The 17,395-nt window shown below is 29.1% G+C and overlaps 2 protein-coding genes across 2 annotated transcripts; one reads left to right on the top strand and one right to left on the bottom strand.

Annotated features, from left to right (window-relative positions):
- The first annotated feature begins 2,339 nt into the window (after positions 1-2,339).
- Positions 2,340-5,721, top strand: LOC126838803 (lipid droplet-regulating VLDL assembly factor AUP1-like). The gene is made up of 9 exons (XM_050573515.1): positions 2,340-2,568; positions 2,988-3,128; positions 3,585-3,732; positions 4,143-4,315; positions 4,407-4,568; positions 4,628-4,748; positions 4,814-4,982; positions 5,055-5,152; positions 5,322-5,721. Exons 1-9 carry the CDS (start codon positions 2,525-2,527, stop codon positions 5,442-5,444), a joined length of 1,179 nt encoding a protein of 392 aa, XP_050429472.1. The 5' UTR covers positions 2,340-2,524; the 3' UTR covers positions 5,445-5,721.
- A 355-nt stretch (positions 5,722-6,076) lies between these two features.
- Positions 6,077-11,217, bottom strand: LOC126838800 (DDB1- and CUL4-associated factor 10). Its single transcript, XM_050573511.1, has 8 exons — positions 10,531-11,217; positions 9,370-9,483; positions 9,105-9,302; positions 8,849-9,023; positions 8,505-8,654; positions 8,236-8,414; positions 7,993-8,165; positions 6,077-7,678 (listed from the first exon to the last, which is right to left on the bottom strand). Exons 1-8 carry the CDS (start codon positions 10,773-10,775, stop codon positions 7,023-7,025), a joined length of 1,890 nt encoding a protein of 629 aa, XP_050429468.1. The 5' UTR covers positions 10,776-11,217; the 3' UTR covers positions 6,077-7,022.
- Between the last annotated feature and the right edge of the window lie 6,178 nt (positions 11,218-17,395).

Genomic DNA, 17,395 nt, shown 5'->3' with positions numbered 1-17,395 from the left:
CTTATGAAACCGATTTGAATAAAAATTATGTATACATATCTATATATATAAATTAATGACTGTTTGTTTGTTTGTCCTTTATGCATTAGTACACCATTCATCCGATTGCCATGAAACTTTGGGAAGTTATTGAGTACACTCCCGCGAACCTAACTGGCATAGTACTTTTCGAAAAATCTACCTCTAAGTGTGGCCTCAAATACGAATTTTCTACTTTAAATACGAAGTATTTTTCGTTGCTAACCCATAATAAACACTTTGTTTTTAACCATGGTAACCACGGTACTCGAGCAAATGGTAGGTGATGGTTAAAGGAACAGACCGATTCTGGGGACGGTATTAAACATTGGAACTGGATCTAGGACTGGGACCCTTGAGTAAGAAGGGGACATAATTAATATAATGTAATGTACATAATATTATGTAAATCGAAAAAAAGCCGAGACGGGGTATGCTAAAGCTCTACAATATTCAACCTAGAGTGCTGAGTTTTTTTTATCTTAATTGTAATTATTTTACTCAGCCCTGGCAAACTAAATTCCGGGCAAGGCCGGGTGGGTTCGGACAGCTTGTATATTATAATAATATATTTTTTAGCCGCAACTCGTACCTATATAAAATATGGTTATAATGAGAATGTTTAAACACTACTCAAATTCAAACTTTTAGGTTAAATAGCGTCTTGCCTCTTCGTAAATCACCAAGACTTTAAAAGGTCTTTATGGAAACCAGTCCTTTAAGGTCCTTTTAGAAGGGTTTTCCACCTTTCGTATCCTTGATAAAAAAAAAAAAGAATGGAAGTATTATAATCCGAATCCATAAATAATCGTTTATAGCTTTATTATAACAACAGGCGACAGCTTCTTTGTATTTTATGTAAGGACAATTATTATTTTAATCGTTTGAAAATAATATAGGTATTAGATTATAATTAGCTGTCCTCGTCCGGTGAAGATAAAATTAGAATCTACTCTACCTATGGATAAAATCGTATGACGCCATCTTGAGTACACTATATTGATTAAAATATAAAACCAAAATGCATAAATAGTTTGCACTATCGCTTTTTAAATAACTATAGTAGGTACCTACTAGTTACTCAGACCATATAAAAGGTAAAATTTAGCACTAAGGACAGATTGTACTGTCCACAAACTATAGTCTAAAAAAAAGTGTATTTATGAACGCCTAGGCCTTAGATATCTCTGGCCTACTGACTAATTTTTTTTTCTTATAAATAAATTGTAGGCATGTATAACATTAAACAGTCAGGTATTTTAGTACACCGTGCATACATTTTGAGTTTTCTTCATTATCGATGAAAATATTATATAATATTTTCAAGTGATGATTACAATACTTGAAAAGCACCCATTTTCCACTTGTCTACGTCATACATGTGTGATCACGTTAGATGAGTGGAGGGGACTGTGGAAAAAATTTGGCACCCAAATGCTTAAATCCTAAGTACGTCTTTGTCAACTAATAGTTTTTATTGACACTTAAAACAGTAAAGATTATTAATTTTTTACTTTTTTAATGTAAAAACTTGATTTTTAATATAGAAAAATGTTCAAACTTAATTTATTTAATTACCAGAAACTGAATTTTTAAATGAAAATCAGCTTTCTTTATAACCTAGTAAAGTATGTAAAGAACTCGAATCTCTTTATAAAATTGAAATCAGACCATCCCAAAAATGTGTACCTAATTTTTTCAAGATTTTAGGTCTATAATCCCACTAAAATGGCGTTTACTCATTGAAAAAATTGTATAATTAAAAAATAATGCTTGATGCTTAAATAGATTAATCTGTAAAGTGTAAATACATTTTCATAGTGAAAATTTATTAAAACGCCTTCTAATCTTAAATATTGTCTATATAAAACTCCTTAGAACCTATCTAATTTCAATCCTCTTAAGGTGGGAGTAATTATAATCAGGTTCTCCGCTTTTGGTAATCAAACTTTGGGACACTATGCGTATCGCGATCAATAAATCATATCAAACAAAAAAAGTTTTTAACCAACTAATTTAGTTGCCACTGAGTTGTCTGTCGATTGTAATTTGTCGTTAACAAATAACAATTAAGTTATTGAAAAAAAAAAATGTAAAAACACAACGTCACGTCTTACGTAACCTATTACGTAAGATGTTTAGCTGTTGATGTTTAAGATGTTTATGACGAAGCCTTTAGGCTTTAGCTCTGCCTGGCGGTAAAAATTGTAACCTACAAGATATTAATCGTTCTAGGAAAATGAAATGTTTACCGTAAAATAAGATATCAGCTGATCAAAATTGTGATAAGGCACTACGCAAAATATTACATTACGTTATTATCACCTAATGGCTAATACCGATTGTAAATTCGTTTACAATTTTACATAGTATTTTGCCAGATTTTATTTTAACTTGACTGCCAAAGAAGGAGGGAATGTGTTTATTATTGTAATTTCTGTTATGGGATATGCTTGACGATTTAGTTTTGATTTTCCCAGTTTAAAGTATTATTTCAGTTTAAAAAATGACGTCCGATATCACCGTGGAGAATTTAGTCGTAAAATCAAGGTGAGTGCGAAAAAGTATTATGAAATGTTTTCGTTTTGACAGTTACCCTTATTAAGAAAAATGTTTTCACTGTTAAATCTCAAGCTAATATTCTCGTATAGTATATTGTTTTTTTAATGTACATATTTAGAACTAAGTAAAATATTATTAGGTAGGTACATGAAATATGTAACCTAACTATTGGAATTTGTTCTGTGCGGAAGGAACTTAGATTAAAACAATGTGTTGTATGAGTTAGGGTGTTAGCTTTTAGTCTGTTATAACATACCGTAGATAATACATTTTTTTTTTGTATTTAGACTGTAAGTACAATTTTAATAGTTGTGTTTATAAATTAAAGTAGAACTTTTTTTATAATAATTAACTACATAATATTACCTATAACTAATAATTATTATTATAACTTTTCTATTTTACAGGTTTCCTAAATCTATTGATAAAAAAATTGGAATCATTGTTTACTTTCCTTTAGGATTTATCATTGCAATCTTAAGAGCGTTTATCTCACTGAATGTACTCTTTTTAACAGTTCTCCTGACTCGTTACCCATGGATACGCAGGTAAATAAGTTTACAATTATTATAGGATCTTATTATTGGTAGTATATATTTAGTGTATACTATCGATAGGCATCATTTACGTAAAAATGGATAACACATAGGTGTTAATTTTAAACAAAATAGTTGCCACACTGTTTCATAACGTTAAAACTGTTATGAAGTTAAAAAAAAATGAAGCATTAAATAAATTTAAGAGTATTATACATTCATACATTGTTTAATCTATGTTATTTGGAAAGAGGAATAATTTAAAATTATTAAAGTTTACTCAACTTAAGTAAAATGGTAAACTTTTATTAAAAGCATAACATGAATTTAAAGCTTGGAAATGTTCTGTTTAATTATGACAGTCTTCTTTCTCCTATAACGTATATTGTTCTTATATTTTCTTTTTTATGGCTTTATTTTATACTTTATAATATTGCTTACATTACTATATTTATGTTATGTTAACAGACCATTATTAAGAATTATGTGTGGTGTAATTGGGCTAATTGTAGTAGAAAATGATAAGTCTGTCCCAAAGAAAAATCAAATGATTGTTTCCAATCATTTATCTATGTTTGACCATGTTGCGTTACATTTGGCCATTGGTTCGTACACGGTATGTATTTCATGACGTTTTACTCTACGACACAGGATACATATATTTTTTATTAGTAATCATTGTATTTTGTTTTATACGTTTTTTTTATTATATTAATTATTACCAAAATGTAGCCAATCAGTAATCACCGAAATATTTTGTATTTGATATAAAAACAGTTTAATTTGTGGGGTTCATATCATAATTTTTTTAAAACAGCTGAGCTGTGCCTTTTTTTTTATTAACCGTATACCAAGTTAGGTTTTTCAAATTCAGAAAACTTCCTATTTAATAAAGTAAATGATAAGTATGACATATGAATTTGTCAATTCACCTCTCTAATAGAGTTTTATGCTTGATCTGGCACACCATTAAATTAAATTGTGTAATATGACATTTTTAACTTACACATTTTGTACTTTGTTTAGCCTACTAGAAAGTTTGCCGATCCAATAGCTTCATTTTTTGGTCTAGTATCCATGTTACATCATGAAAACGTAACTTCGGCAACAGCATTTTTAAAGCAATTTATATCCAATGGAAGATCATTAGTTTTATTTCCAGAAGGAGCTACTACTAATGGCAAAAGTGCTCTGCTCAGGTAAAAAACATTTCAAAATGGGCGTAAATATTTTTTTAAAAATGCTTATGTAAACTTGTTTATTTAACTATCTTCTTCATTGTGTCTTTAGGTTTTCTACTTTTCCAACAGTTATTAGTGATGTATTACAGCCAGTTGTTATCAAAACAAGAAGACCTTCTTTCGCTGATGTCAACTTATCAGTATTAGGTTCAAGTTGGTTCACAGAAATATTTTGGTTCTTTTTTGTTCCCTATACTGTATTTGAGTACAAGTATGTGTATAATAAAATGAAAAAATAGATGTTTGCTTATAATTTGTTTTATATATTAGACTCCTTCGAGTAATCGAGAGATCAGAAGATGAATCGAATGAAGCCATGATAACGAGAGTTGAAACAGCTATTTCCCATGAACTTAATATATCTACTTCAAATTTAAATAAAAATGATAAAGTATGATCAAATAGATTCTGTTAAATTAAATTTAGTATTAATTTGTATATATCTATGTGTTCTAGGCCGAGTATGAAAAGAAATATTTATTAGAGTTATCAGACAACAAAAGAAAACAGAACAAAAATGTTGCATTGAATGATTTTGAAGAAGATCCAGAAATATTAAGAATGGCTGTCCAAGTGTCTGATGTTCTTCCTTATGTTCCTAACAATGTCATTATTGCTAATCTTAGTGAGTATTGAATTACATTTTTATTTTGCTTTATTGATCTTTTAATAAATTTTTTTTTTTTGTATAATTTAGAACGTACAAAAAGTGTTGATATTACTATTACTAATATTCTCGACGGAACGGTCAAATACACTCCTTTAGTAAAATCTTCCAGAGAACTAAAACCAGCAGTAAAAAATTGGACGATATTCTTAGGCCCGTTTCACACGTGCGCGTATAGTTAGCAGGTTTTGCTATGTTATGTTAGAAAAACCATGCGTATTATACACGTAAGGTGTGAAACGAGCCTGTTGTTTATGTTTTTGCTATTTAAACACTCATTAATTTGTTACTTTTTAGGTCAAGAGTTCTGAACCTAATAATTTTGGAGTTGCATCGTTTGTAGAAAGAAAGGCTAAACTGATCGACGAAGCTCGTAAACGGTACATAAACAAGCACAATCTCCATCATTTGGTCCAGTAAATTAAAGAAATTATTGTTTTAACATAAAAATATATTTACGGTTGTGTATTTCCTGTACTTTTTTTTTATATCTCCATCTATCTGTGGAATTGGAATTGGTACTTATGCGTCAAATACAAAATTATATATACTAACTATGCCACTTAAGGGCTATTTCAGTTTTTATTCACGTATATAAATATATATTTTTAGGTAATAATATTGTATAAAGTTTTACCCGTTGTTCGCTATCTATCTCATTATCGTTGTCATAAAATATATTTAATTAATGTCATCGCATTTAACTAATTACACTAGTTTGGTTTTTAAAATAATTTTTTTGTTTTTACTATATTGGTATTCTTTTAAAAAGCAATTGCTGGTAACATTATCTACACTTTTTCTGGAGTTATCTCTCGCACTGAGAAAACCTCAATATAATTTGTATTATATTGATAAGGATTCAATTTTAAGTATTAACTGGTAATGAAACAATACGCTACAGAAATAAAAAATATTTTATATTTTATATAGTATGATACATTGTGTGTAATTATTGCACTGAATACATATCGTTAAAGTTTACACATACGTATGTAAATATTTGCTTATTACAGATATAAGAACACGAAATTCTTATTAAATAAAAATATTTCAGGTTTAGAAAGGTTATTTTATTAACATCATAGTGAACGCAAACAAAAAAATTATTCGCCTAGCTAATAAAAACTATACATATACAGAAAATATACACATATATTGATTTATGTATATATATAAATATATATTATCTTTAAGGCACATAACAATTGAACATTACTAAAACATAAACGGCTATTTATAATATTATAAATTTATGGTAATATTACTTAGCGTAAAACATCTAAATCAAGCTCTTTTTATGGTTTATTTTTATCCATAGGAACTGACTAATACATCATTACCTCAATACCACAATAATTACTTCTAAAACCTAGATGTTATACAAAAGATATGAATAAGGAGACCAAATTGTATATTATCCTATAATTAATTAAACAATAATTATTAATAGCCAAAATTGACTGATAAAAGGGTAACTAGTGTTTTACATTTATAAAACTATTTTATTAAAAATGTAAACTTTAGTTTTTCTAAAGGTGATTAATAAACTAATAAGTTTTAAATTTGTTTAGAATTATTATTTGTATGGTCCCGATATAAAATATTAATTTTGATAAACAAAATAACACAAAAACTATAAAATGTTTGTTGGATTATTGAACATGATTTATTTTACATAACATTAAGAGCAGAATATATAATTTAAATATAAATTCAACAATAGTGACGTATACTGTATGATACTGGTGATCTGAGGTGTGCTCTTCGATAATTATTCATATCAAATGCAGTCTACAATAATTGTTCTCAAATTATCAATTAATATAAACAGGTTTTATGAAATTGAAATACACGTGTACTTCAGTTCACACGCATAGAAACACTGCATTAGTTTTATTGTTAGTATAAAAAAACAAAATTTTAGCTTCAGCCTCAATGTCAAATAGTTTAGTATCTATACAAATATACAAATTACCAATAAAATCACTGCCAGTGTTATAGCCTAGGTTGATACCAAACTATACGGCCAGCTAAACAACCCGATACAAGTAACGGATGAACAGGTGAGAACTTAGTGCATAGGACGATGTTTGAATGTGACACGTTTGTGCCGATCTCGTGTAATTTAACACCGGGAGATTTAGGCATCAACGTGGATAACTCATCGCAATTAGATGAAAATGACAATAATCGAACGCCATGACTGAAAGGCGAACAAATTATACGTCCGTCATTTGAATAGCATAGTTCTTTGATGAATCCTTTTCCTACATTAGCTTCTTCGATGTAATGTGTCAATCGATCAGAGTTTTTATGTATCTTATGGTCCAAAGGTACCTGGTATCTGTTAATTCGATTGAGAACATAACTGTTACGCCGTGGTCGATTGCCGACCAAAAACACAGCATCTGGATTTTCACGTCTAGATTGTCTTGTCGATTCGGTTCTTGGGTTCACTACTATATAATTACGCATTCGAAGGTCAGGTGGCACATTTCGGTTTATTAAAACTGTTACTAAACGCTCCGAAGGTTGTCGATTATCCATTTCTTCCATAGATAGTTCGTCTAAATCTTCTTGGTCTTGCAGGCCTGTAGCGCTACGTACGATCCGAACCCCAGAATACGTCCCTAACACCCGCTCTCGTCCTTCTATGAACAAAATAATAATATTTTTATACATTAACAAAAGTATTCAATATTTTTTAACAAAAATATCAAGGTCTTTTTAATCGAATAGGGGGGGGGGCAGCATAATTGAAATTCGTAAATCGTGCAAATAAGAACCACTCTAGTGTATATGCAGTATCTGCTACTTTTCTATGTACCCATGTACACCATGCAATATAATAACGACTAAAACTGTGTACCCTATATGCAGGTATATGAATTACATGCACAAACAATATAATAAATTAGTTTGTAAATTATTTTGAAATTTGTAAAAAAATAAAACATTAACTTGCCTGATAAAAATCTTAAACTCCTTATCCGGGTGCCATTTATTTGCATCATGGCTTCCCAAAGATCGGCTTGGCGATTACCTCTAGGTCCCAATACAGAAAAAGGTACCATACTGCTACCGCTATTTATATCACGAGGAATAACTACATGAGTGCGTCGGTGAAGTCTTCCTTCCCTACAAGAAAAATATACATTATCAAATTAAACTAGATAATATTTACAATATCATATAGTATAGTATTTACATTGGATCATCGCCTAAGGAATGTTCCAATCTATTAGCTTCTTCAGAATGTATTTCTTCCGATTCTTCTTGTTCTTCAGTGGGGGAAGCAATGTCCTGTATGTCGTGTACACAAGTCCATTCAGACTGTTCGTCAGTAGTAATGTTTCGACTTAACACGTTCCAACCTTGGGGATGTAACTGTAAAAATATTAAAATTTTAATCACTATTGTGTTTGACACTATAAGAGATCTTCTTGGAATTGATAGGTATGAAAAAAGTAAATATACCTGAATAGAAGAAATTATTTCAGCATCGTCATTTCTAGGGAAGTCTACAATGAATTCAACGCGGTTTTTATTACGTGAAAACATATGAGTATGAGCAGCAGCATTAGGAATAGTAGTTTTACTAAGCTGCATAAGACGATACATATTAGGCTAAAATAATAGAAAAACATTTTAAAATTAATTATCTAATTATTTTACCTAATAATACACAATTTATATTTAATAAATAATTAATTTGTTTGCATATTGCGTATAGTTATTGTGTCATAGATTAGATATGGACATTGTGTAAAACACAAATCTTCCATATTAGGTATGGTTAATATAAGAAAATCAAAAATTACTTTGAACCCTTGAATATCTGTTCCCAGGGTGTCAAGGTCTAAATTATTAATGAGTAAAATATATCCGCCTGTTGTGCAGACCACCATTTTACTAGAGTCAGGAAGAATTTTTATTCGCATAAGTCCATTAATGTGAAACACAGAATTATTGCATACTCTGCCTTCTTCGGAATAACTGAAACACAAAGCAAAAATGGTAAAAAAAATAGTATACATAATAAAGGGTTTTTTCGAGAACAAAAAAATTGTATTTTACCTATTTATACCCCAAGTATATATGTGTCCGTCAAATCCACTGGATACTAGTAAATTGTCTTTCACTGAATATTCTATACTTTTTACCCAATTGGAATGACCTCTTAATACTTTAATACTATCGCTAAGATTACGAACGTCCCAAAGTGCGATTGTCGTATCATCACTGCATGTCGCTAACATTCTAGAGTCTAAAAACCTATTTAAAAATATAATTACAGTAATAAATATTATTATAACATTATTCATTCATATAGATTTTTTACTTTATGCAATTAACACAATCGTTATGTGCTTTCTTTATTGAGGTTATGAATTTTTGAGTCACAGGGTCGAATAACATAAAACTTTTTCTTTCGCAAGCAGCTGCTAGAATTTTTCTATGAAACATAAAAAATTAGGTATTATTTCAACAACATATTTTTTTTTTTTATTTAAAATTAAGTAAACTACCTATTTAATTTATATTTAAAATTTTAATATTACTAGACATTGAAAATGATAAGTTACTTGTTTAATAAGTTTAAAAGGTATAAAATAACTGAAAAAATTGTTACTTCAATATAGGTAGATTTTTAAAATTTTTTATTAGCCTTTATTGGAAATATGATGGCTCGACAATTACAAAAATATAGGTAGATATATTAATTCAATTTGGTTGTACATTTTGATAAACTCAAGTTAGTTTAAATAGACAGTTATTTACGTAATAACAAAGGTTATTTGTTTTTAGTCATTTGGCAATTAACAAGTACTATTGACCATGAGCTGTTAAGGTTATATAAATTAATTGTAATTGTGGAAATGAAGAGTTATTTAAAAGCTATAGAAATAAAACTATACATTTATCATAATTCAATAAAAAAATTTAAATATTATTAAAACCTAGTTATCTTAATAAATCTGTATTAAAAGGGTAGGTAAGATAAATAAAATATGTTATTTAGAAGATAAAATTATTGATACAGTTACATAGGAAATTAATTTAGCATTTCAATTAACATACTTTTAAAGCAGGGATGGAAATTGTTTCCAAGCCCAAAATTAACATTATATTATATAACTACAGCAAATGTTGATCAAAATGATAAACAATATGATATTTTGATAGGTTAACTGATTATGAACTTACAAAAAAATATATTTTAATTAGGAATATTTTTAAATTTAGTTATGTCTTGGAACAAAATATTTGTATCGTTCCAAGAAGACACATCTTAACTTTTGAGTTAAATTAATGTTTTTTTGGCAAGTTCATAAACATTTGAGCTATCATAGTATCATACTATTAATAATTTTAAGCAACGTTTGTTGTATATAACGAATAAATATATAGATTTTTACACAAAAACATTTTCAATCCATTATTGAAAATATGTAAAATTATACAGCCTACGAATGAAACATGAAGTCTAATCAATACTAACCCATCTGGTGAGAACTCTAAATTAAATATGCCTCCTGGATTTGAAATATCTGTGCAAACGTCATCGTATTCCCATTTAGCAATGGGATACATAGATGTGTACATTTCACAATGCAATCGACTTTGATCACCGTATTTTGGTCGGAAGCCATACTCACGATTGCGCAAGTATGTGTCACGGAAATTTGTCGAACGTCGTCTTTTTACGCTTTGTAAACCATCTGGATCGTAGTATGTGGTACTCATAGTGTTGGACAATCAACGAGCATGAGAATGAATAGTAGACAAACCAAGTGTTGGCCCTAACGTTTCCAAGGCTAAAGTTGAGCTGACCGTTGACGACAATCCGTTGGAGGACATACACCAAGACCGATAAATTGCACTAGATGACTTCACTGTTTGAATTTCTAAGCATTCCAGACCGACAAAATAATTATTGTGAACATTTTGAAAATGAACAAAACAATTTTGTGACGACGAATCAACTACTTATGCAAGTCTTCTCTTAATGCTAGCAGGAGTCAGGACGCAAGAATAAACGTTCCGTTATCAGCAACGTAACGTTCTTATCAGTATAAATCTATATATTTTTTTATCTATAATCAAAAATTGAATCCGCACAATCGACGGCGATTTCGACGAGTTGGTCGCGAATTGAAATTATTATACTGTGATTTGTGTATAGTTGCAGCTGCTATACTTGTGTATGATGCATTGCGTTATTATTATAGTTTATCAGCCAGATAATGTAAAGTGCATCATAACAGCTGATCCATGTGTATCGTGAAAAATACTAACATTTGGTATTCTCTGTTGCGTAATAGTATGTACCTTCTATGTTATGTCGACGTGTCGTTTTGTTACACAAATAATAATAATAATAATTATTAGGTATATCGACTGCTTATCGAATGTTTGGTGAACCGACAGAATAAATAAAAATATTATTATTACAACAATATAATGTGGAATCATTTTAACGAACCGAATGTAACATATCTATCGATAGCGATTTTCGATCGCTTGTAATCGATTAGTTGTTAAAGGACTTCACTCTTCTCAATATTCTCTTTCTCCCTCTAATATGTACGACTATCGTTACGTCTTACGTACAACATAATGTTTACAGGTACCATAGTCTCAGTAGGTTGGCAGGCGAAGAAAAGCAAAAGAATACTGTTACATTAGTGATTGGAAAGTGTTAGACGTTTTCACAGTTCTACTTACTGTTAGGTACTAGTTACATCACAACCACTACACGGGTTGCCGTTATGCATATAATGTTTGTATTCATAACTATTTGTTTTGTTATCTTTTTTTTAATAACGTTAAAAATACAAAAATCAAGCCATTGGAAGTTATACTTACTAGTTACTTGTCCAACGACGTTATTTATTGATGCGATACCATCGAGCACGGATACAGAAAATATATTATAATGTATTTAGCCATTTAGGCTAGTGTGCTTTTCTATCAAGACATATGCAAAATACATATATATATATATATATATGTATAGAAATGTATTTTGGAGAAAGCACTAGTTATTAAGGTTTAAGGAATATAATATAATTTACAACCGTCGTAAGTTTGTGTTTCCACCTACATATATCACCTATCATTTAGAAAAAAGGGTTTTGGAGGGAAGACGTGCCTCAATGGCCCTCCTGGCTACATTACTGCTTAATGGGGGGGGGGGAAGAGTAATCTTAAATCCGTTACAAAAACTCGGATAAAACTCCGATAGTTGTTTAAATCATAAATCCAAAAGAAGTTTTTAATTTTAATTTGTATTTGTTTTTATTTTTGGAGTTTGAAAACTGGTGAACGTTATATTCTTATATTATGTATTATATTCTTCAAAGTTCAACATAATATAGTACGTCATATAAATATATTCGGTTAAATAACAGCTGAAGTATAGTTGTTCGGACTGTTCTTGGTGTTTTTTTTTAAGTGATTTTATCATCCAGCCATTTTTATTGTGATTAGTTTGCACTGATTTTTGTTTTAGATTTGTGAATGAGCTCGGTCAACGCTTCAGTGACTGTAATAATGCTAAATTCACAACTTCTTCCGTTTTTCTTTCCTCTAATCCTAATTATTTTGATCACAATTATTGCTATTTAAACACATTTCTTATACACTATTGACATTTTAAATTTAATAGTATTTGCTTCGTTTGATTTTCAATCCGCAAACGCTCAATAACAAATACTGATTTAAGTTAGTTAACGCAACCGTAATAATGTTTCCATTGTATTATTTTTTTAATACAGAAACCGCTATCCAAAACGAGTAAATACATCTGTGGTGTTCAGTCAATAATAGGTGTAGTTAACGAAAAACATGACATTTCAAAATTAACCAACTAGTAAAAGTTTATTCTGATTAAGTGAAATATATCATTTTGGTTTTTGAAAAATTATATACACAATTTGATAATTGATTATATTGGATTTTTAAGAAACTGGATATCATTAAAATCCTTTTTGAAGTAAAAATAAAAAGCTATATTTATTCATAGGTCGAACAGAATTTATTTTCATGTCACTATTGTTAAAAAAAACTTGTAAATTGTTTAAGTATGTACAGAAATTATACTTTTTTAAAAATACCTTCCTTTTAAAAAAATTTTGGAAACTTTAGTATAATAAAGATATTTTGTTAACACTTTAGTTAAGTCATATATTCAACAGAAATATACACTGGGCTATTAATTTTTGAAGACAATAAATATGCGGTGGCTTTTGTGTTTATAACCATATGCACGTTCTCAAATTGCTTAGACTTCTTCTTCTTTCTTAGACAGGCATCAAGGCTCAAACAAAAACTTCGCATAGCTCGCTCCGTCATTTCCCGTGGAATTGCGGCGATTTCTTCATTAATTGCGGTTTTAAGTTCTTCCAAGTGTTTAGGACGGTGTTTGTAGAGTGTAGACCTCAGTTTTCAAGTGTCCCCACAGAAAAAAATCGCCGGGGGCCAGATTGGGGGACCTTGGGGGCCACTTGATGTCCCCTCCGAGGGAGATGACATGGGCCGAGAAGAGCTCGCGCACCAATGCCATTGATCGAGTGGCTGTGTAGGTCGTAGCGCCGTCCTGTTAGAACCAAAGCTCATCTAAGCCTTGCTCGTCTTAAACCTAAAGGCCGAGGTTTCGTGTTCCGATTTCTACCAGACCCTGAATAATCTACTTTTTAGACAAAGTCGAATTATATAATATTTGCAAAATTGTGTTTTTTAATCAAATCCTTTTTTTTTTTAATCACTATTGCATTAATTGAAAGTTACTTGAATAATTGATTATTTGGATAATATTTTATTTGAAATATAACGCACAAATTTGTTCATAAAAAACACACCTCTAAAGTAAAACGGGATTATGGGGGAAAATTTTTAGGATTAAATGTTAAATTGATATTCAATATCCTTGCTCAAAAAAACATTAACCCCATTATTTCGAATTCAAATTTAAATACCTGGAAAAAGCAGAGCTAAAGCACCTTCAAATTTGCTATTGAAATTTCGCCCATGTAAAGTAGCCTACAATTTATCAGTCATATTCTGCGGAAGACGTGGAAAAAAATTGAATAATAAAAAGTAATTACCATTGATGCCATAAAGAGCATACAGTAACATTATCAGATGAAGTGCAGAGTAAGTTATAGCGCCATTTTTACATTTATGATTAGAAAAAAGTCCAACATAATAAAAAGAACAATGTAATTATTATTTAATTTTCATAGTTATAACTTATAACTATAAATATGCCTCTATCACCTTGGTTTTCATAAAAACGTTTTAAGTGTTATTCACGTGTTTATACAACATACAATTTCAATAAAATGTATTTACGCGTGTACAAACTACGAGTATAATGTGTGTTGTGTCTGAATATAGTACTTATAAAAACAACAATAAAATTGGTTTCTATGTTAATTTATCATAACCGGTATGGTTTATTATTCTGAAATCTGATAATCAAAAAAGTAAATAGTAATTACTTATATTACCTACCGGATCATTCATTATAAAAGATAATAACATCATCTGAATTAACTGTGTCATAAGTAGATAAGTTTAAGGCGTTTGTTCTCAATTGCGCGCGCGCCTAATCTATACTGATAAAATATATTTTTCCTATTTAACCTAATTGTTTACTGTATAACAAACCCAGATAATTATCATAGACTACTGACAGCAAAATTAATATAATAATTAAAAATATCTAAAGACGATAAACGCTATAATAATTGTGTACCTGAGAGCCTGAAGGGTCCAAGTCCACTTTTAGCTGATTGTTTCATACTTGTATAAAATACGATGTTTCTTCAATTTTTTCCTTCTTCCGGAAAGTATAAACTTGGACCTTTCTGCCTCTCAGTTACAGAATGGCTATCATTATCCACTTAGCAAATCTAACCTAGATTACCGCACACTTAGGCTATTCTCCTACAAATTTGTTTTCGGCACTTGGTTCACTTTTCCCAGAAATGATTTAAATATCGAATTGTGATAATTATTATCTAATTACTTAATTGTTATGGTGTTATTAAGTGGATACAATTTCACACGAACTATTAACTAAACTAGAGAAAAAGTAACAAAAGTGGTCTCAGAACACATTTTTAGGATTTTTTTTACTGTCCTGAATTTATTGACTCAGACGAGACATAATATTTGACAAAGTTCATTCTTTGTTACTTTTGATAAATTAATTTATCTGTCTCATTATTGCCAAAAAATGTATAGTATCTGTTTTCGATTCATGGTACAGGTATATTTACTTATAAATAGTAACTTAACAATAAACGACATCATGGTTTAATAATATTATAATTATATACCATTGTTTAACCATGGATATACAGCATATTGTATATATTTATAGTTTGTTAAACGTGGTTAAAGTTTTCAAAACTATCATGATTCCTGTGACAAGTATATTTTTTAATTTATTTTACTGACAAATGACATGTATTTTTTATGTTAACTATTTTTACTAATTATAGAAAATATTTTTTTATTTTGTACATCCCGCTTAGAACAGGCGCAGAGATGTTAATTATAATATTCATCATGAACGTTTACTGCAGAGTGGATTAATTGTTTGATTGAAATGGTCTTTAATTTCCAGTAAAAAAAAAATGATTTATTCGTTGACAATGAGTTCTGAATTTTAATTGAAATCGTTAACAAGTTTAGCGAGTGTATAATTATGACATAAAATATAAAATTCGTTGAACTGAAGAAACTTGAAAAAAAATGTTGAGTGGCATATTTATTATTTTATTATGAAATTATATACTCGTATTACTCGCATTATTACATTTTTTACTAGTATTATAAATATTTAAATGATTTCAGCTCCACATTTAGGAATATATAATAATATATTAATGTATGTGTGTGTACATATATTGTATTATAACTATTACCTTAAAGGTAAATGAAAACCGTACTTTTTAAGGAATACTGTGACTATACTTACCATACAAACAAATAAATAAGAACTATACTGCAAGTTCAAATAAACTGTTTTAATAGTTGTTGGTAAATATATTTTATATTAATGTGTTATATAGAATTAATTAATTTTCTGAACTATACACTGTATAGATTAAGGGGTTATGTTAAATGAATAATAAAAAGGTTTTAAATGCAGACTATATACCTATTTAGGTGGTCCTTATTTTAATCATTTTTTTATTGTCTTTAAAAACGCGAGTATGCCAAGTTTCAACTGAATTGAACGATAAGAACACGTGTCTCAAAGCCTTTGAAACACCAACCAAAGTGTTCAACCAGCTAAGTAACATTAACATTAAAGCCAATGATTTAAATTAAAATTTTTTTAGAGAGCATACCCTACTTAATACTTTATGTATAGAAGTTTTGTAAAATATTTGGCATATTTAAAAAAAATTTTAAACATATAATTAAGACACTTATAAAAACAAGAGCCCAAAAAAAAATTGGGGCCTTGTTCCATTAAGTGTCTCAATTTTTTTTTCGTAAATATTTAAAAATTAAGACACCCAAAGGACAATGGCCTATTTTTTTGTGCCTCATTTTTATAAGTGTCTCAAATGTAACTATACAACTTCCAACTAAAATAAAAAAACAATTATGCCATTGTTAGCTTGTACTTGTAGTTCATGAATCGATATTTGTGACAAAATTCCTAAACTTAATTGCGTCGCGATCTCGCAATAACATAAATAAATATGTAGAATTAAAGGTTTACATGATAAAATTTAAAATTTAAATTAAAAACTTAAATAACCAGTTAAAAAATGTATATTTGTCTAATATATTTTCATCAACAACATAATCACGATTTGTTTTTGCAGCTTTATATTTAAATATAAATCTTTTCTTTATACATTATGGAGAAATATTGCAAAAGTCAATACCTGGGTTTTAATATGTATTTAGCTGTATATAAGTTATAAATATTTAAAAAATATAATTGGAAAAGAAGTATATCATTACATAATACATCGTATAAATATCTTATGTATTATATATTATTACAAGTACTATAACTACAAGTAAATAACTCTAATAAAATAATTTTTTTGACTGAATGTTTGGGATAAGACGGTTTCTAAAGTTGATAAAAAGGTATGGAGGTAATTTGTATATAGAATTAATTATTACTTAATGCGATATGAATCAATAGTGTACCTTTTTGGCTCCCGTTATTTATTTTAACACAGACTGCTTTAATAAATGTGCCGGTAGCGAACAGGTCACAGTCAAAAACAATGTTTCTGTGTTTTAAGGAATAAGTAATAACTGCTAGGTCTTTTTTTGATTTACCTAATTTAATAAACTGTTATATTCGTGAATGACCATTGCAA

Source organism: Adelges cooleyi, unplaced genomic scaffold, assembly GCF_023614345.1.
Source record: "Adelges cooleyi isolate 19-005CV unplaced genomic scaffold, UGA_ACOO_1.1 ACOO_flye_CR_arks_rails_tigmint_CR_PRNA_30, whole genome shotgun sequence".
Classification (NCBI taxonomy): domain Eukaryota; kingdom Metazoa; phylum Arthropoda; class Insecta; order Hemiptera; family Adelgidae; genus Adelges; species Adelges cooleyi.
Note: the sequence above shows the minus strand (reverse complement) of the source record. Positions and strands in the feature narration are given on the sequence as shown.